Here is a 26,598-nt window from a genome sequence, read left to right on the forward strand (position 1 = left end):
AGAAGAGATCTCAGAGGTCATCTAGTTTAACTCTTCCCTAAATAAGAATTCCCTCTCCAGTAGACCCAACAAGTGGTTGGTTAGTTTTTCACTGAGGACCTCTAGAGAGCAAAAGCCTATCCCCTTCTAGTGTACCCCATTTCACAGATGGAAAGTCTGACCAAAACTAAGTCTGTCTCCCAGCACCTTCTCTTCACTGCCCTAGTGTCTGCCCTTAGCAACCAAGTGGAACAAGGCTAATCCTCTTTCACATGAAAGCCCTTCAAATATTTGAAATGGAACTTTCCTTTGGCCAGTTCAGTTTGGCAGGGGTCTCCAGGTTGATTTTTGCTAAGCAAATGGCTTTGTACAGAAAGCATTTAGCAAGATGTTTTCTTGACTGCATGTTGGAAAGGCCCCACAAATGCTCTTAGAGCAGAACAAGAACAGGGCACACTTGCCCCTTAAGCCTGATGTCTCCATCTTAGATGTATCTCAGTGAATATCTCCTGCTCTGCTACTCCATCCCTGAACACAGCTTTCTGGGAAAGGGTACCAGCTCCACTGGGCCCCAGCTCCTGGCTCCCCATAATCCCAATTTAAGATTCTCACTAGTCCTTGCAGAGCACCAAATTCCTCTGTGTAATGCTATCAGTGCCTAAGAAGCGACGATACCAACCTTCTTGTAGCCTCAACGTGGCTTTTTATTTATTTATTTGTTTATTTTTGGTGAGGCAATTGGGGTTAAGTGACTTGCCCAGAGTCACACAGCTAGTGAGTGATAGGTGTCTGAGGCCGGATTTGAACTCAGGTCCTCCTGACTCCAGGGCCAGTGCTCTATCCACTGCACCACCTAGCTGCCTCAACACGCCTTATCAAAGGTTGGGAATGCAGAAGGCACTTGATTCCATTCCATTCCATTCAATAAGCATTTATGTGTTCATTACTGTGAACAAGGTACCTGAAGGACTAGAGCAGAGCAGAGGGGTTAGCTTTGTTCTGCCCTCCCTGGTCTATGTGCTGTATAATCTCTCCTCCATTTCAATACTGCGAGTCCCAATGTGTGGTAAAGTACCACAAAAGGCAAGGAGAGCCTGGGCTGCGTTAGGAGAACTGGGGAGGCAACAGGGCCCCGGGTCAGGCCAAGGCTCAGATATCATGAGCAGCTCTGGGCCCCCCATTTTAGGGAGCATGTGGGCAAAGTGAAGCATTCCAGAGAAAGGGCACCAAGAAAGAGAGAGGGCTCTCCTGCGTGAGGAGTGGTAGAAAGAGCTGGGGATGTTTAGCATGGAGAAGAGAAGACTTAGGCAGGCCATGACAGCTGCTGTCAAGCATCTGAACAGCTGGCATAAGAGACAGGGATTAGCCTTGTTCTGTCTGACCTCTGATCACAGACCCATGAGCAGTGGGGATAAGCTACAAAGAGGCATTTTTAGATTGGGTGCAAGAAAGAACTTCCAAACAAGGAAAGTCATCTAACACTGTCTCTGGACTAGTGGCTCTGCCCTATTTGCAGTTCTCATGCAGAAGCCTGGAGGACCATTTGATGGAGACATTATTTAAAAAGAAAGAGTGGACTGGGAGACAGGGCACTGGACCTGGGGGCGAGGAAGGCTTGGGTTCAAACGTGGCTCTGCCCTGAGCTGTGTGACCACAGTACAATAAAGGAGTGGCTGCCTCACAAAGCCGTGTGAGAACCAAATGAGAGACATTCAATTGTATATAGACAGTATTTATAAACTTTAATGTGTACGATGTAAATGTTGCAACTGTTATTAGAGGATATTCTCAGTCAAGCAGAGATTGACCTCAAAGGTCTCTTCCAGCCTTGGGATTCTGTGAAGTCCCCGAAGCCCTGAGAGTCTCTGCTTCTCCACCCATAAAACGCAAAGGTTGGACTAGAAGATAATCACTAAGGTCCCCATGGCAGCCACTCGTCACATACTATGTCCTGTAGATCCTCATAGACATGGGTATGACTAGAAGGCCTCCAAAATCCCATCCGATTTCAAACTTGTGATTCTCAAGTGGACCAACACCAGCGAAACTCTACCAATGTTATTTTCAACAACTCATTCATTCATTTAACATGTATACATAAAGCAGGCCATGATTATGATAGTCTGGCGTTCTGGGCCTTCTCAAGCATCACGCGTGTACATATGAATACACCCAAATAAAACTCCCATTGATGTACTGCTATCAGCATGTATGAGCGCTGTGGATGGAACCATAGCTCCCTGATAAGCATGTCTGCAACATCCCAACTGCCCCGAATGGGCTCAACAAATGTATAGTCCACACAAGTTCACTGCACCACCATTTCTCATCTAGCATGTGGTCTGATATCAAGATACATGATCCAGCGAGAGCCAGGTGTCCGTGCCTGGGGCTAATCTGCAGTCAGTAACTTTCGAGTGCCTTTCAACAAAGAACATTAAGATTGAACATAATTAGCATTCCCTCCATCAGTCGCCCCAACAGCTGCCACAGTACGTCATTTCTATTCACTCTTTGGTATGTAACACACAAAACTACCCAAGCAAGGGAACCAAAAATCACTGCTCCATTTCTAAACCATGCCAAAGGCAAGAATGGGGCCTCTTCCATAGGCTGAGGGAGTCCTGGGAACAAATGTGAGTTAATAATATAGCAGTACCTACTGAATCTGATTAAGAATGGGGGGGGGGACACAGCAGAGCAACAGAGAATGAAGGCAATAGATATGGAATAACAAAAAACTGAGAATTTACCAATACATAGTAGGATAAAGAACTGGAAGATTTAATTATAAATATTGGTGAAACTAGTAGACCTGAGGTCACTAATAGTGTAGTAGAACACTGCACTTGGACAGAGGACCTGGGTTCAAATCCAGGCTCTGTTACCTATGATCTTGGACAAATCCCTTCATGTTTCTGGGCCTCGATTTCTTTCTAAGTAAAATGAGGAAGCTGTATTTAATGATCTCTAGAGTCCATTCCAATTTTAAATCGAGTCATTAAGTCAAGTTATTAAGCATTGATTAAATGCCTACTATGTGCCAGGAACCTTGCTAAAAGCTGGACATACGTAGAAAGGCATCAAGGAGCATAAATTCTAATGGGAGAGACAACCTGAAGATATCTAGATATATATACAAGATACAGACAGAGCTGAGGGATGATAATCTCAGAAGGAAGGTACTAGCAGCTGACAGTTCTGAGAAAAAAACTTCTTAAAGAAGGTAGCATTTGGGCTGAGTCTTGAAGGAAGTAAGGAAACCTAGGAGGTGGAGGTGAAAATGGTAAGCATTCCAGATAGGAGGGCCAGCCAAAGGCACAGAGAAAGGAAACGGAGTGTCACATACAAGGAATAGCAAGTTGGCCTGTGAAGCTGGACCATAGAGTGCATGGAGAGAAGTAAGGTATAAGACTGGAAAGTTAGGAAGGAGCCATTTTGGGAGAGACTTCAAATGCCAGAGAACCTTGAATACCAGAGTTTACTGACTAGGGACGAGCATGCTCAGATCAACACGTGGCATCTGCACAGATGATAACCCGAGTGAGGAGGCAGGAAGACTGCAGCCTATTACATTAGGAAAGGCAAGATGTGAGAAGAGCCTGTGCCAGGGTGATGGATGTCAGTGGAGAGAAGGGGACGTAAATGAGGGATGCTGGGAAGATTAAAACAGAAAATGAAAGATTACATTAGGCAACAGAATGGACATGTGAGGTGAGTAGGGGTTAGGAGTCAAGGATGGTGTTAGGTTGTAAGCCTGGATACCTGGGAATATGGTGGTATCTTTGATGGTAGGGAGTATTGGCAGGGGAAGAGAATGAGTTCAGTTTTGAACATGTCGAGTTTAAGATGCATATGGGGTGGAGGTCCAGCTGAAGATATTGAAAAGCTAGCTGGTGATGCAGGACTGGAGGTCAGGAGGGAGATTAGGGCTGGATAAGTAAACCTGAGAATCATCAGCATAGAGATGATAATTGAACTCCTGGGAGTTGATGAGAGGCCGGTGTGGGGCTGTAGCTTTGGAGAGAGACTAGCAAAGCAAAATGGTGTATGGTGGAGAGAACAATGGATTTGTAATCAGCAGAGATTTGCTGCCTCTGCCACTTACTATGGTCTACTGACCATCGACAAGTCACTTAATCTCCCTAAGTCTCAATTTACTCAGTTATAAAAATGGGGATAATAACAGGTATTGCCTATTGCTGTGAGGAGCAAATGAGATAATGTACATAAAGCATTTGGTAAACCTTAAAGTGCCCTGTAAATGCCAATTATTGTTACTGAGTGCTCTGTGTAGACTAGAGCAGTTATATAACATCAGTAGCCAAGGTATCTAGGAAGGCAAAGGCTGAAATAAGGCTGTCCCCGAATGCAAGGTGAACGAGACAAGGACGGCTGTGCCACCTAGACTCAAAAGAAATGGAGAGGCAAACAGGTACAAGTCTGCGGTTAGCCTATTCTAAGTGATATACCAACCACAAAGCAGTGAAAAATAAAATCACTATAAAATTTCAATAGACACAAAATTTTAAAAAAAATTTTCTTTAATAACAGTGAATTTATCAATTAATGTCTCAAGGAACTACGAAATAGAAAGGTAGAAATTTTTAATAGAGTGGATGCTTCGGATCACTTCATTCATGCTTTCTCCCTCCCTTGAACTACTCAGTCTCAGCCACTTAAAAGTCTGTTTTCTTATACAAAGGAAGGAGGACTATAAGAGAATGAAAACAGGGATGGGTCAGCTTTATAGGGAAAGAATATTGGTGATGTTTTCAGAGAACGTTGGATTGAGGATCGTCAGTATGAGTACGAGTATGACAGCATGCTTCCCTACCACCTACACACACATTGATATCCCCCCTACCCTCAAAAATTTTTCACTTGTTCCATCCATCCATCCATCCATTCATCCATCCATCCATCCATCCTCTCTAGCCTCTCCTCTCTTTCATTTCTTTTCCTCTCTCTGTTTCCTTAACTCTCTGCAGTCTGGCTTCCTACCTCATCATTCAACTAAAACTGCTCTCTCTAAAATTACAAATGGGCTCTTAATGGGCAGATGTGATAAACAGCCTTTTTCTCGGTCCTCCTCCTTCTTGACTTCTCTCCAGCCTTCCACCCTGCTGATCGCCTCTTCTCTTGGATATTCTCTCTTCTTTAGATTTCCCGGACACTGCTCTCTCCTGTTATCTTCCTACGTGTCTCAGTGCCAGTCTACTGTGCCCGACCATGTGTCCACTGGCCATCTCGATGCTGGTGACTCACAGCTCTCTATAGTCAGCCTTAGTCTCTCTGTCCAACTAGCCTCATGCATTTCCCTCTCTCTCTCGGTCATCTCAAACTGATGGGCATCTCGAGCTCAACATGAACAAAACAGAATTCAGCATCTTTGCCCTCAAACCTGCCTGTCTTCCAAATGTCTCTTACTGTTGAGGGCATCATGTTCCTAGTCACCTTGACTCCTCCCTCTGAACCCCTATAACCGACCTGCTGCCAAGTCCTGGACCTTTGTGACATCTTTTGAATACACCCCCTTCTCTCCTCTGACTCTGCCACTCCCTACCCCGGTGCAGGCCCTCATCACCTCATCCCCAGATCACTGCCATAGCTGCTAGAGGCTCTGCCTGCCTCAGGTCTCTCCCCACTCCAGTCCATCTTTGACTCAGCTGTCAAACTGATCTTTCTATAGCGCGGATTTGACCATGTTACCTCTCAACAAACTATAGTGGCTCCCTACTACCTCCTGAATCAATGATCAAATCCTCCCTCTGGTTTTTAAAGCCCTTCGTGACCTGTCCCCTTCCTAACTTTCCCATTTTCTTATGCCTTCCTCCCCTCTATGCTCTTTCCCATTCAACTACACTGGCCTCCTCCTAGCCCTTGCACAGATACCATCTCTTGACTCTATGCCTTTCCTCTAGCCATGACCCCTGCCTGGAATGCCCTCCCTCCTCATCTCTCCCTCTTGTCTCCCCTGGCTTCCTTCAAGTCCCAGCTCAAATCCTGCCTTCTACAATCCCAGCTTTCCTGACCCCCCCCTTAATGCCTTTGCTAATTATCACCAATTTATCCAGTCTAGAGCATGTCAGTACATAATTGTTTATATGTTGTTTCCCCCGTTAGACTGTGAACTCCTTGAGAACAGGGACTGTTTTTTGCTTTTCTTTGTATCTCCAGGGCTTAGCACAGTGCCTGGCACATAGCAGGTGCTTAATCAATGCTTGCTTGTTAACTCAACTTGGCAGGGACACTCGGGGACTTGGGATGTTTATTGAGGGACGTATGGGGAGGGGAGGAGAGAGGAGAGAAAAGTTACTAGAGCAGATTTATCCTTGAAAACAGCACATATGAGCTTCACTAGACCGGGTTTTTAGAGGAAATCACCGAACCAGAGCTGAGAGGAGTTTTAGAGGCTGCCCAGTTCCACTTCCACTCGGTGACACTGACTAAGGAGGTGCACCGCCCCAAAGTGGACTGGGCTGCACTGGGAGGTGGTGGGGCACCTCAGTGGAAGGTTTCAAAGGTCAGTTGAGCACTCTCTGTATCACCCACAGCAACCATCACAGCCCCTGGATATGGAGGGCACTTCAGAAATGGGTTGATTGAATGGATGACTGGATGAGAGAATTAGGGGAAAAGAAAAGAAAACCAACTGTTCTAATACCTTCCAGATCGGATCTATTAACTGCACAGTGCCCTTATTAAAGTCACAGCAGGGTTTTTACCCCACAAGCATTTTTTCTTAAAAAGATTGCTAGTTTTCCTGAAAATTAGCTCTCCTAAGCTAATTAAAATGGTGATAATTCCTAGTTTTTCTCTTTATGAACATGTTACTAAGGCATTTCCCCTTTAATATGACTTAGAAGTCTGGGTGTTCATCTATGCCAAAGCCTCAACAAAACACCTTCCCTAGAAAATACACACACAAACATACACACGGACTCAGGTATTCTCTGCTGCCATCATTGGGCTGCTATTCAGGAATTGTCATCTGTCACTGGTGAACCGAATTCTAATGGTTCCATCTGGTGGTACAAAACAGAACAGAACTCCGCCTGGCCTCTGTGATGTCTCAAATTCAACCTAATGTGAGCAACAGAAACTGTGCTCCTCACTCACTCTTACCGAAACAGCTGAAAGAAAGTTCTGGGGCGTATCCTTCCCACCCCACATCTTCCCCCGGCAGAATAGAAGCGCTTGGAGGCCAAGGACCGTTTTCTCTTTTTGTCCCTCTATCACCGTTGCCTAGCACTTAGGCACTGTGTGCCTTACACACACTAGGCAATCTCTAGATCCTGGTTAGACTGGCGTTCGACTGGAATTTTCTTCACAAGCCCTCTCTGCCAAGCATTTTGAGCCTGCCTCGGACTGTACCCAGTATACAATCATTCTAACCCAGGCCTCAGATTAAAGCAGCACCTTTCTCTATTTGAAGGAGGACATAAATCCTGACCTTCATCAAGGCAGAATTCATTTCTCTATTCTTAACCAAAAACTTTTAGTTGATTTTAATTTTTATTTCTCTAGCAAAGAAAGGAAAGAGAGCCAGGCTGGCTCCAGGCACTAGAGCAGATACAACTGGGAAAACCTCTTTGTTATTGATGGTCCATAGCAACCTCGATCAAACTTCATTATGTCAGCAGCAAAAGAAAGGTGTACATCTTGTTATGCTGTCATTGATCTATTACCCAAAACAGCAGACATCTGGTCTGTGGGCAGAAGGTCTTGAGTTGGAAGGGATCTTGGAGATGCTAGACTGGAGATCCTAGGGAAGCCTGTCCTGAGGGAGGTGACTTGAACAAGGTCATGCCATTAATAAGAGGCAGAGAGATAAGATCTGAACTCGGATCCTCCAATTCCAAGTCTAGTTCTATCTCCCTGCCTCCCAATCGGGAGCTGTTGTTGTAACACACACCTTCTTCATTCCCACACATTTTTATAATGGGTTACACAAGTCTACAATAGAAAGAGTCAGAGAACTTGGGTGTAAATCATATCTCTGCTACTTACTACAAGTGTGGCCTTGGGCAAGTCACTTAACCCCTTTGGGTCTCAGTTTCCCAAGGGGGTATGTAGATAGAACAGTGATCCAAAGAACCAGATCATGTTGAGGAAGCAAAAGCTTTGCTTGGGACTCTGTTTTCCCCAGGGAGGGTGTGGACACAGCCATTGATGTCCTCTGTTGAATGGACTGATGGATATCTACTGGGATATCCTTAGGACAGCATCTAAGGCTGAGTGATGGAGGTTCAGGGATTGGACACAACCAGGCTGACTCAGGCTCTTGTGGATGGGTAAGGGTTAGTTAGTCAACCCTTGGAACTGGTTTTTAGGGTCAGTTGCAGAGTGAATCCCATGAGAGAGGGCCGAGTGCAGAGCACAAACCTGAGTGCCAACTGCTGGGAGGAGGGGCCTGGGCACTTGCATGACCTCTCCCAGCTACTAATGGCTGCTTCAGGAGAGAGGTCAAGGCACACTACATTTGCACCAGGCTCTCACCCACTAGCTAAAAAGGAAAAGAGAGTTCTTGGCCCAGCTGTGGAGAGGCATGCCTGAAAGATGGCAGGAGACTGGGGGGGCCATTTAGTTGAGATGGGAGGTCCCAAACCCCAGCCCTCAGGAAGAAAACTTTCCCCCAAGAGATCCAAGACAGCTCACAGTTCTCCTATCCTTGTCTGTTCTCAGCTCTCCTTCTAAATGTCTCCAAAAGTGCAAACAGTGAACTCTACAAGTGATGCCCTTTTCTATCAGTCTAGCACAAAGAGGCAGACCCAATCCACAATGGGCCAGGCTAAGGACATCATTCCTAGTCACTGAGACTCCATCACTCCTCCCCTAGGGCAATGAGAAACCAAAAACCAAAAACACATAGCATCATAGGAACATGGGGTGGGGATGGTGGGGGGGGGGGAGGAGCAGGCTTCCTTACACAATATGCTCTAGGTCCAAAACAAGCCAATTCCCCCTTTCATCAAGAGAAACTGATCCTCCAAATCCCATCTCTCAACTTTGCCTTTCTATGGAGCCTCCAAATGACTCACATCCTAAAGGAAGAGGCTTCTGGGCACAAGCCAAAATAATTCTAACGAAGGTGAGTGTCACCATAAACCTAGAGGAACTGGGTTTGGACTGCCCCAGCATCAGAGTAAGGTATTTCCACCTCCACTGGGTAGCTGTCACCCCATCCTCTTCTCTTGCCAGCACACACACACACACACATGCACATTGAACATATAATACACGTACCACACAATACATTTCATGCAGATGCACACATGTGTATACACACCACACAAACACACAACAGTACACACATATACCACAGACACATGCACGCATTGCACACATATATATGCCACATACTACACACAACACATACATGCACACATGTGCACAAATATACATGTGCCCACATAGACACATATAAACATACTCCCATACCTGCGCAATGAATACATGCCATGCACATATATACATTGCGTGGTGAGTACACATACATGAACACACATGTGCACATATGTACATATATACACACATACCCCTACCTCAGTAGCTAACACCTCAGGAATGGAGCAATGCTCACGGGGACAGGAATCTCCTCTCCTTGCTCCTCCCCTCCAAGTTGGCAGTTTCAGGAGCACCATCTGGGAAAGTGAGGCACTTAGCCTAGACATCCCCTATCTGCCTGCTGAAGAAAATCCTTCTGCCTGAAGACAAGGAACCGATATTTACTCTGCTAAAGAAATGAATCTAGCTTTGGTGGAGGAAGAATATTAAGGGCTAGTCCTTTATGAGGGCTCTAGTTTTTAGAAGTAAAAGCTGAGAAGAGTGGTCCCATGCTAGTGTGAGGGCCAAAGTGGCTGGGGAAGCATACCAGAGAGGGCACTGCACACAGAGCTAGGCACACAACTCCTGGAGGAGCAGAAACAGACTGAGGCCTGAATTGGGATTCATAAGGCCTAGGTTGGGATCCTCATTCTGCTACCTGCTAGCTGTGTGACCTTTAGAAGCTGTCATAGAACGTAACCAATATATTCAGGCACTGGTCCATAGGCCCCGAAGGACTTCTCTCCTTGAAGGAGGGTTCGAGTCCTGACTTTCAGGAAGGTATAGTTCAAATGTCCTCCTGTAACCTTTAGCTGACTTTATTTATCTCTGGCAAAGAAGAGAAAGCCGGGTTGGCTCCAGGTCTCTGGGCCTCAATCATACCCTATGTAAAATTACATGGTTGTACTAGGTGCACCTTTTGGTTTTTCATTTTGAAATGTCTCCCTTTGTTTCTGTTTCACAGTACAATGAAGAAAGCATCTTTTAAATTTTAAAGCATTTTAGAAATGGAAGTTGTTATTGTTATTTTAATTATTATATTGGAATGGTAGCATGGATGGAAAGCTAGCCTTAAAATCCAGGAAGACCTGGCTTCATGTCCCACCTCTGACAGATCCAGGCTTTGTGACCCTGGGCAAGTCACTTAACCTCTCTGTGCCTCAGTTTCCTCATTTGTAAAATGGAGATAATAATAGCCATTACTTTCCAGGGTTGCTGTACAGATTAAATAAGATATTAATTATAAAGCACTTAGCACAGTACCTGGCATATAAGTACTATATAAATGTTTTTAGCTATTATATTATTATGATTATGATTATGATTATTCCTATGAAGGACAGACCACCATTCTAACTATGGTTTGATTTCCTTCTTTTTTCATGATTCTGTTGGGTTCAGATATGAAGCTATTGTATGAGAATCTTTGAGTTTCATAGACTATTGGAGCTGTGAAGGGAGGTACAGTAGAAAGAACCCGAGCTTTGCAATCAGGGGTGCAGGGTTCAAATTCTGTCTCTGCTTCTTATAACAGGATTGACCTTGGACTTGGCTTCTCTGGGCCTAGTTTCCCCCTCTGGAAAATGTGAGCTAAATAAATGTTAAATGATACAAAAGTGTTGGGGTGGGGGGGAAGGGGGTAGAGAAGAGAAACAATCTCTCTACTCCATAAGAAAGCATGGCCTTTAAGGTCCCTTTCAGCTCTATATAAATGATCCTACGGCCTGAGAAGTCATTGAGGAAACAATCAAGGCCTAAGGAAGGGAAGGGCCTTGCTCAGTGTCTCACAGGAAGTCAGTGGGAAACGTGGAATTCAGACCCAGGTTTTCAGCCTCTCACCCCGATGGTCTTCCCTTCTGGCTGTCACATTTAGTAAAGTGACCCATCATTTTTGCAAGCCTGCTTTCCTGGTGCTGAGAGCTTCTAAGTATATTGACCACTTCTCACTGTCCTTTCCAGTTCAAGGTCAGTAACAGCTCCAGGCCAGGCCAGAACAGGACAAACAATATTAACTAACATATGCAGCACAGTTCCAATAAGAACATTATTGGCATTGTATCCAAAAAACTGTTATACAACATGTTCATGATAAGCTTTCTCCTAGGTTACTTGACTCCAATCGTTATCCAACTGAACCACATTGTTGGATAGAATAAGAATTCCTCTGCTTATTTGCATTTTCTCCTCATGGCAGGTTCTTAAATATTATTAATTTGTAGCAAGCATGGGCCAAGAGGAGGTGGGTATGCCCCTCCTTCCCTCACATGCCAAGGCCTCCCCAGGGTGCACACACAAAGGGACAACAGTTTCCATAAAAGAGGGAACATTTGGGCCACAGGAAACAGAGACAGAGAGAGACGCCACACAGACCTGAAAACGGCCAGCAGTTCAGGGGAGTCAGCATGAGACGCACAACACGCGTGCAGGGAGAGATACCTCTGCTCCGTGTGCACAGCCCCAGGGGAGACGGAGCTGGTGGAGACACAGAACCACATGTAGACTCAGAGGAAGTAGGGGGCCAGAAGAAATGGAGATGCCAAGGCTCACTTGGACCTGGAGAGAGGCCTGAGCTGAAGGCCCCTGCATCCATGTGGCCCCTGAGGGAAAGAACTGACAGGAGCTGGCAGTGGACAGAGAGAGCAGCTGCCCCTGGCGCTGGAGACAGGCCTGAGCTGAAGGCCCCTACATCCATGTGGCCCCTGAGGGAAAGAGCTGACAAGAGCTGGCAGTGGACAGAGAGAGCAGCTGCCCCTGGCGCTGGAGACAGGCCTGGCTTAAAGGGGGCTGCATCCATGTGGTCCCTGGAAAGAAGTGGCCAGCGCCAGACGAGGATGCTGAACCAGCAGCAGAGTGACCAGATGCTGCAAGGTGAAGGAAAATCGATGCAGCACGGAATGGCAGAACCGAGTGGTGATGAGGCAGCGAGCAATGCTGGGGAGCCATACGGCTCAGCCCTGCCCTTTACCGGTCATGGGGCCAGTGGGGCTCCGGGAGATGAAGGTGAACAGTCATCTCCCTAGCAAGCCCAAGCTGAACAGGGCAGTACCCAAAGGGCTAGAGCCCCCAAGCTCCATAGGGTAGTAATGAAAAAGTAGAGTAGTACCATAAGACAGGATTGTACCCTGGGGGAAGGTGGGGGAAAGTTTTCCTGGCTGTCTATGAGTTAAGGTACAAATCCTTTCTATCCTTTTATTGTATAAATAAAACCTTTTCTGTCTTTAATGCTTTGTTAGACTAGATGCTTGCAGGGAAACTAAGGGCCTCTTGTTGGGGGGGGGGTGCAAAATCAGTCAAATACTGAAGTTCCTAGGGTTACCCTGGATGTGGGCATGAGTCAAGGGGTTTTTAAAACAAGGCAGATACTGAATTTCCAAAAGTTTCCCTGAGTAAGGACACAAGATTTTGAGAGGGATAATCCCAAAGTTGTACCCAAGTCCTTGTGGAGGATGGGAGGGGGGAGGGAGGAGGGGATTTGGGGGAGGGGAGAAGGGAGGGAGGAAGGGAGGAAGGACAGGGGAGGGGGAGGGGAGAAGGGAGGGAGGACTGGAGGAAGCATAGAGGAGGGGGAGGAGAGAAGGGAGGGGAGGGATACTCTAACTCCAGAGTTACAATTTACTTGCAAAGATAATTTTTATGATGATAATTCTCAAAATATTACCTATTAAAGTAAATGTTGCAAATATTGTAATTATATGCTAAAACTTGGCAAATATAGATTCTGTTATGAGTTCTTTCTGTTGGGCACTCTAGTCCTACTTTGTATCTCATCACGGTGTAGCACGGAGGTATAGCACAGACTCGTTACAGGACTGCCAAGGCACCTGAGGACAGGACTGTTTTGCTGGTTTCCAACAACCAGCCTGGCTCCCCATGAGCTGGGCCACAAGAACTCCAAGGGACATCTACGCAAGTCATCAAAGAGCTGAGGGCAGTATCCACACACCATCGAAATGCCAGAGACCCTAGTGGAGAAGTGTAAAAGAAGGTCTCCATGCATCCTCCAAGCACTAGTCAATTGTAAAGAGAATTTCTATTGACCTTTTGGGTGGTCTTTGCATTTTACCGCATTGCTCATATATGCCACGTGCCATGCCTTTCCCACTGGTACAATTCTTCCTACTAGGAATGCCCCATCATTCCCCTCTTCCTTACCAATGCAAACTTGGGTAACCCTTTTTGTAAGACTGAGCTCAAGATCTGTGTGTGTGCATCCTCACCAGAGGCCTCCCTAACTAACTCTACCTAACCCCAACCTTTTTCTCTTCTGTTGATCTCTACTTTAGTTTTGTAGATTTGGGAATGGACATCAAATGTACATCTGACAGAAAAAAGAAGAGGGGAAACAGTGGCTGGGCTGTGCTAATATAATAAAAATGGATGCTGCTACCAAAAACCACTTGCCTATTTATTGTTGCATCAGTCAAACTGCCAAGGGGTCATTTTTTTAAATAAAATTAGATAAAATAATAACAAGATTCATCTGAAGAACCCAAAGGTCACAAATTGAAAGGGAAGTCAGGAGTAGTGGTACATGCCTTTAATTCCTGCTACTAGGGAGGTCAAGGCTGGGGGACTGTTTGAGTTTAGAAATTCTGAGCTGCGGTGGCCTAAGTCAATTGGGTAAGCTTCCAGGAGTGGGGACCACCAGGCTCCCTAAGGAGGGGCACACTAGCTCAGGTTGGAAATGGAACAAGTCAAAGCTTCCATGGCAGTCACCAGTGGGACTGGGCCCAGGACATAGTCTCTGCACTTCTAGCATGGGAGAGATGGGGAGACTTAGTCTCTACTTTTTACTACTACTACTACTACTACTACTACTACTACTACTACTACTACTACTACTACTACTAATAATAATAATAATAATAATAATAATAATAATGAAATAATGGGAAAAGTAAGAATAAAGGGAGGCTGGTATTATCATAACCTAAGTAACACTCTTAAGCAGTATTCATCCAAACTATTTGGTACTGATTTGAAAAACAGAAAAGCTGATTAATGGAAGAGACTTAGTAAAGTAAAACTCAGAAGCAATTGAATTTCATAGCCAGTGTTCAATAAACCCAAAGAATTCTTTATTCAACCAAAAGTGCTGGGGAAACTGGAAAGCAATTTGGCAGAAATTAGATTCAGGCCACAAAAATATCCCAATAAAGTACAAATAGATACATGACCAGAATAATAAAGGTCATAGTATGAAAAATTAGAGAATGAAAGGAATGACATTGGTTAAGAATGAAATGAGGGACAGCTAGGACTAGGGAAAGACTCGCTGCAGGAAACAGAGGTGATAAAAGAAGATAAAACAGACCCTTTCAATTACAAAGAATTTTAAAGTTTTCCTACAAAGAAAATCAATATAATTGGAAGAAAAACAGTTAATTAGGAAAAATCTTTGTAGCAAAGATCTCTGATAAAGTTCTGATACCTAAGACATACAGGGAATTGACAGAAACATATAAGAATAGAAGTCATTCCTTAAAGCTAAATGGTCAAAGATTCTAAGAGGGAGCTTTCCAGAAGCCAAAATGCAAATTAGCCACAACCACATGTAATCACTAATACTAAGCAACTTGCAAATTAAAATAATTCTGAGATTTCACCTCATGCTCACTAGATTGGCAGAGATGCCAAAGTACAGAAAATAAGAACTAATAGAGGAAGTATGAAAAGAGACCTACTGACAGTTAGCCTGCTGGTGGAATCAGCTGATCCAATAATTCTGGAAGACAACTTGGAATTATACTAAAGCCATTAAACTGAACATACCCTTTGACCTTGCAAACCTACTATTCTCTAAGGTAGGGCACACAGGAATACACCTCAAGGAGACTAAAATACCATACACACAGAAACATTTAGAGCAGCACTTTTTGTGGTGACAAAGACCTGGAAGGAAAGTGGGTACCTGGTGATCAGTGAAAGACTGGGCAAATTGTGAGTGCAATGGGATATTAATGGATCAGAAGAAATGATGAACATGAAGACCTGTACGAACTGATACAGAGAAAAGAAGTGGAGTCAAGAGACCAATCGACATGACCACTGCAGTGATGTAAAGGAAAACAACAGCTAGACACTTAAAAAATTAATGTTGCCAGTCAAAATAGTTTGCATATTTATTGTTATTCCAATCAAACTTCTAAGGGGTTATCGAGAACTATCAAGAAGTGAGTACTGGCCCTGGAATCAGGAGGACCTGAGTTCAAATCCGGCCTCAGACACATAAAACTCACTAGCTATGTGACTCTGGGCAAATCACTTAACCCTGATTGCCTCATTTAAAAAAAAAAAAGAAAAGAAAAGAAGTATGAAGAAGTGACTCCAGAAGACCTGCTTGTGAAGCCCACTTGCCTTCCTCCTCTCAGGTCAAGGGCAGAGGGGTGATGGTTCCAAGTTCACACAAGGCCAGAGTGTCATTTTGTTTTGTCTGTCTGCACTTATTGGTGAGAAGGCAGGGTTCTATTTGGGGGAGGGGATGAAGGAAGGGAGTCACTGGGAAGTGATCTTTGCATAAGAAAAAGAAAAGGACAACCTCAGAGAGGGAGGTAGGCCTGACGCGTATCATGAGTTAGGGCCAACAGATGGCCAGCCTGAGTGCTACACTGGTATCTGTGAAATATTCAGTGACCCAGAAAATGGTCTCCCGAATCCAAATCCTCTCTCTCCAGGGACTTTCAGGAAAAGTCCCACTTGGGCATCAGTGCATTAGCATCTTGTGGTCACAGCTCTGATTGCGGATAGCCACGCTCTCCCTAGAAGACTTGGGCGGGGGAATCAAGCTCTCGGTGTCTTTCAGAAGACTCCTCCCTACCTCCGTGACAGCTCTCTCCCAGTCACTTCTGGAAAGGCTGTGGCGTAGGCTCCTGTGTCTTCGGATGAGAATTTCTTTGGCCTCTTCGGCTGCCCCTGTTTCTCCTGGAAGAGTATGCCTGTTATATGCAGGAGCCTGGAAACACAGCCCAACACAAAGTAGACAGAATGAAGTCCCAATGAAATCAGTGTCAAGAAAGCGACTCAGGGTTCTGAGCATATGTAATTTAAATTGGCTTAAATTTGGAATTCTTTTAGATTATATGCACTTCACAGGGAAGGTAAACCAAAAAAGAAAAAAAGGTAGTTAACCCATCTCACCCATACATATTCATGCCCTCTTAAAATGTCCCTCATCCTTAAACTTAAAAAAAAAATCTTACATCACATTTATTCACAATTTCCTCAGAAAAATAAACTCTTCTAAGAATATTAAAATGAGAAGAAAAAAGATTCTGCCTTTAAAAGAACTACATTCTCTTGCCATCTGTCTCTAGTCTCCTCTCTCCATGGCTCCTGGCCTAAAGGGCCAGACTCAGTCACCACCTAAGCCGAGCCTCAGGCCAATCCCCTGAAGTTGCCAGGACGGCACTCCCCAGGCAGGGAGGCTCACCCGTGACTAAGAACTCAGGCAGGCCTGGCAGGCGATCTCCTATACGCTGCTAGCACAGCAAGCCAAAGCCAGGGCCTCGGCCAGGACCTCTCTGCTCTACTTTGCTATGGCTCTAGGCTCCACTCTGGAAGCTGATGAAGCACAGGGGTGTGTGGGTAAATATTTAACAACCAGATCTGCGGTGTGGGGACTGGAGGGGAATGTATGCATGACACACTTATAAGTTTAATCTACGTTAACAGTTTCTCCCTCACTTTCTTAAGTCTTAGACAATCACTGAAACAATCCACCAAGCCCTGATTTGTAGTGTTTGCTGATTTCTGAGTTTTAAAGGCTCACACTGAAAATATAACAATTAGTTTTTGCAATTCTATTTGAAATAACTCCAGCACCACCCTGAGAATATAAGGGCTAGAAGATGTCTGCAGGGTTCACATACAGGGCCCCAGACTGTGCCTTTGGGCTGATTTTTTGGTCATCTTATTTCGTATGGGTCTGGTACGTGGTAAGCGCTTAATAAATGTTTTATCTATCTTAAGAATCTTTAAGAATAAAGACTCTAGGGGCAGCTAGGTGGCGCAGTGAATAGAGCACCTGCCCTAGAGTCAGGAGGACCTGAGTTCAAATCCGGCCTCAGACACATAACACTAGCTGTGTGACCCTGGGCAAGTCACTTAACCCCAACTGTTTCACCAAAAAAAAAAAGAATAAAGACTCTACTACCCCCCTCACAAGGTCACCCATTCCCAGGTTCTATTTCAGAAATTCCTCCTCATATCCAAGCAAAACTGCATCATGCTAGATCTCGTTGGGGCTTTCAGAGCCAGACAAAATGCCTGCTTGATGGCCTCCTTATAAATCCTTTCTTGAAAATAATAATTAATTTACTCCTTATCTTCTCCAACTACAATTCTTCTGGTTGACCCTGGTACTCTTTTCAAGGTCTTTATTGATATCCATACATCTGTCCATCTGCCCATCCATCCTTTATCCATCTGCCCATCTGTCTATCTGTCCATCCATCCTTTATCCATCTGTCCATCTGTCCACCCATCCTTTATCCATCTGCCCGTCCACCCATCTGCACATCTGTCCATATGCATGTCTCTCTCTCCTCTGCTCCTTCCCCAACCCCGCCCCAGTTTCTCTACATCTTTTTTATGACGTTTGGTGGCCACGATTAGGTCCAATGCTCTCCTATGGTCTGACAATTGCAGAGTATAGTGAAAAGATTATTTCACAGCCCTTCCATATAATAATTGCCCAAACTAATAATTAATGATAATAACTCCCATTTCTATAGAACTTGAAGGTTTACAAAGCAATAACCCTGGGCAAGCATCACTAGCCCCATTTTACAGATGACAAACTTTCACCTCTGTCCTCGGGTCTTCAAGTCTAGTGTCCTTTCAACCACAACACACTATGTCCCAACATACCCCAACATAGGGAGGAATATCTTACAGATAAGCAATTTTAGGGATAACAATATGGAATGATTCCAAGTTAGGAAAGGAACTGAAATCACATGTAAATTGGCAGAATTATAATTATGTCTTTTATTGGCAGTCTAATTACTGGATTTTTATCCTCTCTTTCCTCCCGTGGGTTCCAAGTGCTTTCTATATCTATTGAATTCTATTTTCTGCATCACTCCACCATCTAATATCTTCTTAAACAGAATATTATCAATATCTCACAAGACCCCAGAATCTTAGAAAAGGAAGGGCAGCCATCAGGCTAGTTCAGCAACTGAGTACCAGACCAAGACCACCAGTGGGGCTACTCAGCCTCACAAAATCCACGTGAAATGTGCCAGAACAGAGATGGGTTCACTCCATTTGTAGAACTACTATAGCATTACTTGAGCTAAAAAGAATCCTTACCCCTCTCCTGATTTTATATAAGTTGGTAGCCAATATCTGCTGTATATTATCCACGAGGTCTTGATCCAGAGGGGTTGGAACTGTGGCTGCTGTGGCTGGTTCACAACTGTGGCTGCAAAGAAAACAACTAGGTTGTTAATGGGAATCAAATACAAAAAGGCATTGAAGTTGAAGGTATGAAAACAACTCGCATTCAAGCTATTGAGGCATCAAAAGACAAAAAGGTAAACAAAATAAAAGTGTCAAGGGAAAGATCAGGACTGCACTTGAATGATTCTTGGTGGGCCTCAACAAGAGGTAGCTAAGCCCAAATGTTAATATGTGAATGTTTCAAGGGACACGTCTAGTACTGGGCTCTAAGAACTTCAGTATTCCTTCCACTGAACAGGAAAGGAGTTGGAGAGTCCCAACGATGGGTTCTGAAAAGCCACTGGATTGGAGAATCACCTTTTTCAAAGTGATTCTTCTTTGTAATCATGTGGGGACAATGAGAAATCCAGTTAAGCAAGGCACTGAAACAAGGCATGAAAGCTGGGCATTTCAAATGGCTTGTGGGAGTTTTCCTAGCTGTGTTACCAGCTTCCATCTGACAGTAAATGTTTATGGCCTTCCCATCTTTAGTGTTTCTTTTCCAGTTCAAATTCTTAGAGGTGGAGAACTCAATGAAGAGATAATGACTGATGGGTTCGGAATGTCTCTGGGCCTAATTCTACTGCCAGTTTTATGCAGCTAATGCAAAATGGAGGCTTAAGCTGTCATCTGGCTATTTCAGGCAATGCAGACAGTTGGTCTATGAATTTCAAATAAAACCATTTCCTACTTAGGTCCTGAATTATCCAGATTAACTATCTATATCTGCCCACATCCCCAGATTATTATTCAGTCCTCCATTTTGCATTAGCAAAAAGGTCAATGCCCTGGGTCTCCCCCTACCCCAAATAATCAGGCCCAAGGAATCATATCCCTCCACTGTGCACCCACCTCTGTCTCATTCCAACTAGTCCACCCCACCCTGAATTCACAAAGAATAGAAATGAGCTGGCAAGTTCCTCAGAAGGCCATCTGGACAAGCCAGCCCCCTTTATGAAGGCACAGGAAGGAAACCTGAGCCATCTAGGACAGCTGAATCCTGCATAGGTCTGGCCTAACTTAAAAGCTCTCCAGAAGAAAAGATCCCACTGTATTCCTTGATATCCTGTTTCAACACTGAATTGACAAACTCTCTTTTTGGCTAACTGTATGGTCTAATTTTTGGTAAGGAAAGCTAACTGATGAGCATTCTGCTCCCAGCTCTCCTGGAAGATACAGAGGAAACCTGGAGTTCTAGGCAGGTTACTGAAGCTGGAGTTGGGAAGAAGCAAGTTCCAAGGCCACCTCTGATACTTGCTGGCTATGTGACCTTGGACAAGTCACTTAGTTCTGCAGGCCTCTCATAATTCCACAGGGCTAGTCTTCTAAGTCATGGAGGGTTGGGAACTGTATTAGCAGAGGAGAATTTTCCCCCCACTGATGAATCAAAAGATCTTTCCCATGTACTTGAAGATAATTGGTCAGTTCCCCTAAGGGGAATTCTTCTCTTTTCTTCTCCAAGGTAAACAGCATCATTTGCTCTAACTTTCTCCTGAAGGATCTCACTCACCCCTTTAATCATTGTTGCAATCACTCTTCTCCAGAACATCTCTGGTTTCTTTACTTCTGGACCCATTCCTCCCTCCAGGTTCTCTGATCAAAATCAGGTCAGGATGACCTAGCCACCAGTCAGGCCAGTATCAGAGTCACTTTTTAAATAGTAGTGTTCCATGAGTAACTCTCCTCAAACTTGGGGCCTGCCACTGCTGTTTTGATCTTGGACATGAGTCATTTGTATTTGGGGCCCTGGGTCAAGCCAACCATGGCCACAACTTTAAGTCAGACTCTTCAAGCCTCAATATGCATATTGCATATGTGTATTCATGACAGGTGCTGACTGGCTGACTGAATGGGATGGGCCCAGCCATCACTGCTGTCTGGTGGATCTAAAATGGTATCAGTGTAGACACACTCACCCTACCAATGCAGACTGACCAACTTCATGACGAGCCTCTCTGACTTAGCCCGAATTCATTCATTCATTCATTCATTCATTCAAAGCCATTCCAGCTCGGTAGGATGGAGCTTTTGAGGAGGACTTTAATGGACGCATAACAGGCTAACTGCAAGCCCCCAAAGTCTTCTCCAACACTAACAAAAATTCCTTAAAAATTTTACCAAGAGGGGAAAAAAAAACCTCATGGCACTCGGAGAATTACCACATTCCCATATTAATGCACATTTAATGTGAATTGCTCTATAGAAGAATTCTTTGCTTTTTCTTCTTTCTCTCTCCCCCACTACCATTATTTTCCTTTTTCAAATTCTCTCTCCCTTAACAGTCATCCAGAAAAAAGAGCAAGGAAACCCTTGGCACATCCATTATTTCTGTCTCCCTCCCTTGCAAAAAAAAATCCTATAAAGTTCTATTCATGCCTCATTCAAGAGAAGCAAAAGGTAACTTCATTTTTATTTTCATTTTTAAAAAGTAAATTTGAACACTCAGAGTGTTTTTCCTAGGAGACGGATGTTTCAAAGAATCTTCCAGTGGCTTTTTCACGTAGCTAACCACCTCATAGCCAGCCTCCCCACTTTTAGATGGACCAGGCCCTCCATGCTCAGCAATGCAGCTGTGAAGGCCTGGGGTGAGAGAGAAGAGAAGCACAGTTCCCAAGAGAAAACTTTCAACACTTTCTTTTAGTGACTGTAGCTGTTTCCATTCTCCCAAGGGCTAGAAGGCTGGGCAGGTAGTACCTGCAAGAGAACATCATGGGTCTTGAAAAATACTTACCACTCAGGTGTACTGGCTGGAGCATGGACCAGCTGACCAGCTTCTACCAGCTCAATGGCATGTTTCCTCTCCAGCTTTTCATACAGGAGCACAATGCTAGACTTGGGCTTGTCATAATCCCGCAGCAAAATCTTCTGCAGATATTGGCTATTGAAATATTCCAATCTGCTCAGGCAACAAAGAAAAAAAATGCCAAGAATTCACTGGCCTCTCTCCTCAGAAAAGTCAAGTCAGTCCCCGAACATTTGTGAAGACCTACTATATGCAAGGCAGTGAGGGCACAAAGGCAAAAGGAGGCACAGGCTCTGCTCTCAAAAACCTTCCAAGCTAACATGGGTTCAAGTACCACCTCTGCCACTTACTAACTAGCTGCATGACTGTGGCCAAGTCACCGAACGTCCTCTGGCCTCAGGTCCTCATCTGTGAAGACTGATCTTAATGCGGTGACACACCAGTGACACAAATGAGTAAGAGACTGGGTAGGAGGTAGCCACAGAAAAGGATCATGGGATCGAGAGCTAAATGGGCCTCAAAGGACATCAAGTCCAACTCTTTCATTTCTGAGATGAAGTAATACAGGAGACAGGTAAAGTGACTTGCCCAGAATCACAAAGCTGGGATTCAAACATCAGATCCTCTCATTTCAAATTCAATGCCTCTCTCTACAGCACTCTGTGGCTATTTCTTACCTCACTACTACCACCGAGCTTTGTACAAGCCCTAATTGCCACCCCGCCCTGGGCTACTGTAATTCCCTGCCAAGAAGACTTCAAGCCTCCATTCTCTTCCCCCTTCAAAATGTCTTTCAGACTGGCGTGAGAATATTTTTTTCTTACGTATAGATCTAGTTCAGTTATTCCTGTGCTCAAAAATCTTTGGTAACTCCCTATCACTTCTGGAGGAAAGGTCAAACCCCCTCTGCCTGGCATTCAAGGCCTTCTACAATCTGACACTACCCTCCCCTTCTAGTCTCTTCCACACTCTCCACCCCTAGTCAAAAGGTGCCTCCTCCATGAAGCCTTCTCTGATCCTCTAGTGTGCACCTCTTTCCTGCACTTGCCACACGTCACTGTGTGTTGGGGTTATCCCTATTGGTGCCTTATCATCCTGCTAGACTACGAACTCCATGATGCTTAGAACTGTAATGTTTGTGGAATAAAAAGCAAAACAGAAAAGATGTGAAGGATGGGAACCTTGTAAGCCAGGTCCAAATAGTGAAATTGTCTTGAAATGTTCTAATTGGGTTAATCAAGCTTCTTAAGTACATACCTGAAAATTAAGCTGAAGTCCTAATTTTTTTAGAAATAAATCTGAGTTTGATTTCGAACATTGAAGGACATTGGCCCATCTTAAAAGAGGCTTGGTATTGAGGTAGGAATAGAGAAAGAAAGAAGGAAGCATTAATTAAGCACCTACAATGTCCCCGGCACTATGCTAAGTGCTTTACAAGCATTATTTCATTGATCTTCACAGCAAACCAGGGAGGTGCTATTATTACCCCCATTTTACAGTTGAGGAAACAGAGGCAAATAGCAGTTTGGTGACTTTCCCAGTGTCACACAGAGTGTACATGTGTTAGCTCAGATTTGAACTCAGGTGTTCTTGACTCCAACCCCACTATTCTATCCACTAAGCTACCTAGCTGCCTCAAGGAAAGGAGGAAAGGGTTCAATAGATACTGTGGAAGTAGAATGCCTATTCCTTAGATATAAGAGGTGAAGTATCTTGGCCAATAAACTCAAGAAATAATCCTCACACCCAGGAACTGAATGTAGCCTAAATACCCTTTGCATTTCAGAACAGGCCATAAAAAGCAGTGGGGGTAGGGTGGGAACATGACCTTAGAAAGCCATTGGATTTTGAAAACGTCAATGGTCCACTAACTCCAACCCTAAGAACAGAATCCCTTCTGCCCATTGCTTCGGTGTGAGAACATGATGGAGAAAAGAAGTGGCCCAACTCTGTCACTGAACTCAGGTTTGTGAATCTATACTGTGACCTGTGGTATTTTCTGACACTTCACATCTCCTGGCCAATTGAGATATATATCCTAAAAGACTCAAAGGCTTATTAGTCCTCTTTCTGCCAGCTCAGCTGGCTATGTAAAGTCATAAAGAAATAGGTCAGAAGTAGCCTGTCCTACAAGGCACACTACCAACATCTCCCTGTTGGCTAGGCCACCATGACCCAGAAGCAGTGCACATTGGACCAGACTACCAGGGAGCCCAGAGTAGACCATAAATGAAGACAATACAGTAGGGCTTAGAATCCAGTGGAAAGGGTCAAAAAAGGACCCTTTAGGAGATATGAAGCCTCTCTCTAAGGCTTTCTGCAACATTCCCAGGAGAAAGGCCTTGTCTGGGAATTTGTGTGGCAGCCTGTTGGGATCTGGTAGCCCAATCTGATGACTTTCATACCTTCTGGGGTAAGGTTAAAAAAAAAAAAAACAAGAGAGATCACCATCTTTGTTTGAGATTGTCTATTACCTTCATAATACAGGAGAGGGATGAAGAAATAATCATAGGGGTCATCTTTTTTTCCCTTTCTACACATGTACACAGTTGCATTTCTAGCAGCTTCTTACTTGTCTTTCCAGTAATACTGTCCCCAGTGTCCAGATATGTCTTCAATGCCAGCCAGCAAGTGGTCCAAGAACTGAAAAAGAAGAGTCTGTCTATACACACAGCATGTAGGAGGAACTCAACTGGCAGCCAAGGAAAAGAAACTCTGCTTCAGAGGCATGAAAAAGCACAATTCTTTATATCATCACCACCACCACCACCATCATCACCACCATCACCACCACCACCATCATCACCACCATCACCACCACCATCATCATCACCACCACCACCATCATCATCACCACCATCACCACCATCATCATCATCACCACCACCATCACCACCACCACCACCATCATCACCACCATCACCACCACCACCATCATCACCACCATCACCACCACCATCATCATCACCACCACCATCATCACCACCACCACCACCACCATCACCACCACCATCACCACCATCATCATCACCACTACCACCACCACCACCATCACCACCACCACCATCACCACCATCATCATCACCACTACCACCACCATCATCCACCACCACCATCATCACCACCACCACCACCACCATCACCACCATCATCATCACCACTACCACCACCATCATCATCACCACCACCACCATCATCACCACCACCACCACCACCACCACCACCACCATCATCATCATCACCACCACCACCATCATCATCATCACCACCACCATCACCACCACCATCATCATCACCACCACCATCACCACCATCATCATCACCACTACCACCACCACCATCATCATCACCACCATCACCACCATCATCATCATCACCACTACCACCACCACCATCATCATCACCACCACCACCATCATCATCACCACCATCACCACCACCATCATCATCACCACCACCACCATCATCACCACCACCACCACCACCATCACCACCACCACCATCACCACCATCATCATCACCACTACCACCACCATCATCATCACCACTACCACCACCACCATCATCATCACCACCACCACCATCATCACCACCACCACCACCACCATCACCACCACCATCATCACCACCACCACCACCACCATCATCATCACCACCACCACCACCACCATCACCACCACCACCATCACCACCACCACCATCACCACCATCATCATCACCACTACCACCACCATCATCATCACCACTACCACCACCACCATCATCATCACCACCACCACCATCATCACCACCACCACCACCACCATCACCACCATCATCATCACCACCACCACCACCATCATCATCACCACCACCACCATCATCACCACCATCATCATCACCACCACCACCATCATCATCATCACCACCACCACCATCACCACCACCATCATCATCACCACCACCACCACCATCACCACCACCACCACCACCATCACCACCACCACCACCACCACCATCATCATCATCATCATGTTGTATCCCATCAAGTGAATGTGAGCTGCCTGAGAGCAGAGACTGTTTCATCCTTCATCTCTGTAGCCTCACGATATAGGCAAGGGAGCCCAACAGATAGAGAACTGGCCTGTGAGTCAGGCAGACCCGAGTTCAAGTGCCTGTTCTTCTGACACCTGCTGGTTGTGGGATGTGGCTGACCTCTCAGAACTCCTGGCAACTCTCTAACAAGGTAAGCTGCCAAATAGGGCCAATCTGTCCAGTGGAGGCAATGTCCTCTCTGGGAGGTGCCAACACCTGTGAAATCACAGGTTCGAACAAAACTGTCCATCCTGCCTTTTCTGAGCAGGCACGGCCCTCCTAATACCCTGTATTAGTCTCTTTATGTGCAAGATAAGACTTTCACTCCAGAAATGCATGTGTGTGCATGTGTGTATGCATGTGTCTACATGCATGTATGCATGTGTGTGCATGTCAAGGAGAAGCAGAGCAAGAGAATAAGCTTCAAAAGGCAGGCTTACTCGAGAATGCTTCTTAGGATCACAGGATCAAAGAATCATCAAAAAATGCTATAAGAAAAAGAAACCTCAGAGGTCATCTAGTCCAACACCTCATTTCAGAGATAAGGAAACTGAGGTCAATAGGGGTCGAGTGATTTGCCCGGCGTCCCTAGTAAGTGTCTGAGGCAGGATTTGAGCTTAGATCTTCCTGATTCTCTCCAGCACTCTAGCCACTGCCCCACCTAGCTTCCCAAAAGATAGCTGTGTCCAACATGAGACACAATCCACGACCTGGGATTAAGAATTTCATGCTCTCCCAACTGAGCTAGCCAGGCACCTTGAAAGAAATGAATGTGAAGCTTGATCTTGAAACAAGTAGTAACCACAAAAGAACAATGGTTCTGCAATAGATCTAGATTCAAACCCGTGCTCTGTTACTTACTACCCCTATGACTTGGGTGATTCACCTAACCTCACTGAGGTTCCTCATCTCTAAAATGGACTGGACTCTTAGATGGCCTCTCAGGTGTCCTTTGAGCTCTACACCTGTGGTTCTAAGGCATTCTACCCATAGGAAATGGTGGAAACAAAGGAGTATAGAATGAGAAT

At 45.0% G+C, this 26,598-nt stretch overlaps 1 protein-coding gene across 1 annotated transcript in view; it reads right to left on the minus strand.

Annotated features, from left to right (window-relative positions):
• Positions 1 to 26,598, minus strand: part of LOC110193056 (sodium/hydrogen exchanger 2-like) — a 95,134-nt gene that overhangs the window by 11,310 nt on the left and 57,226 nt on the right. The window contains 4 exon segments of the mRNA XM_020964617.2: positions 16,127 to 16,261; positions 18,625 to 18,736; positions 21,485 to 21,649; positions 24,069 to 24,139. Coding sequence (XP_020820276.2) covers positions 16,127 to 16,261; positions 18,625 to 18,736; positions 21,485 to 21,649; positions 24,069 to 24,139 — 483 coding nt within the window.

Source organism: Phascolarctos cinereus, unplaced genomic scaffold, assembly GCF_003287225.1.
Source record: "Phascolarctos cinereus isolate Bilbo 61053 unplaced genomic scaffold, phaCin_HiC Scaffold_8;HRSCAF=390, whole genome shotgun sequence".
In the NCBI taxonomy this organism is placed as follows: Eukaryota; Metazoa; Chordata; class Mammalia; order Diprotodontia; family Phascolarctidae; genus Phascolarctos; species Phascolarctos cinereus.